General features: G+C 74.4%; 1 protein-coding gene across 1 annotated transcript in view; it reads left to right on the forward strand.

The window, feature by feature from the left end:
* CDC25A (cell division cycle 25A) overlaps positions 1-215 on the forward strand; it is a 16,707-nt gene continuing 16,492 nt past the window's right edge. The window contains exon 1 of the mRNA XM_019528879.1: positions 1-174. Within this exon, the coding sequence (XP_019384424.1) occupies positions 80-174 (95 nt within the window). The 5' untranslated portion in view covers positions 1-79. The remainder of the gene's footprint in view (positions 175-215) is intronic.

A 215-nucleotide genomic window follows, 5' to 3' on the forward strand; every position in this document is an offset into this window, starting at 1 on the left:
CTGGCTGCGCCCAGGGACGGAGGCCGCGGGGGGTCAAAGCGCGGCCGCACTGACAGCTGCACTCGGCGCGCCCTCCGCCATGGAGCCCCCGGCTGCCGCCGTCAAAGCCCTGTTCCCCGCAGAGCTCTCCCCGGTCTCCGGCCTCGGCTTCGCCCTGGGCCGCCTCGGACAAAGGTGAGACCCTCCCTCAACGAGGCTGCCCCCCCACGCCTGAG

Source organism: Crocodylus porosus, unplaced genomic scaffold, assembly GCF_001723895.1.
Source record: "Crocodylus porosus isolate Cpor-Errol unplaced genomic scaffold, CroPor_comp1, whole genome shotgun sequence".
Taxonomy (NCBI): Eukaryota; Metazoa; Chordata; order Crocodylia; family Crocodylidae; genus Crocodylus; species Crocodylus porosus.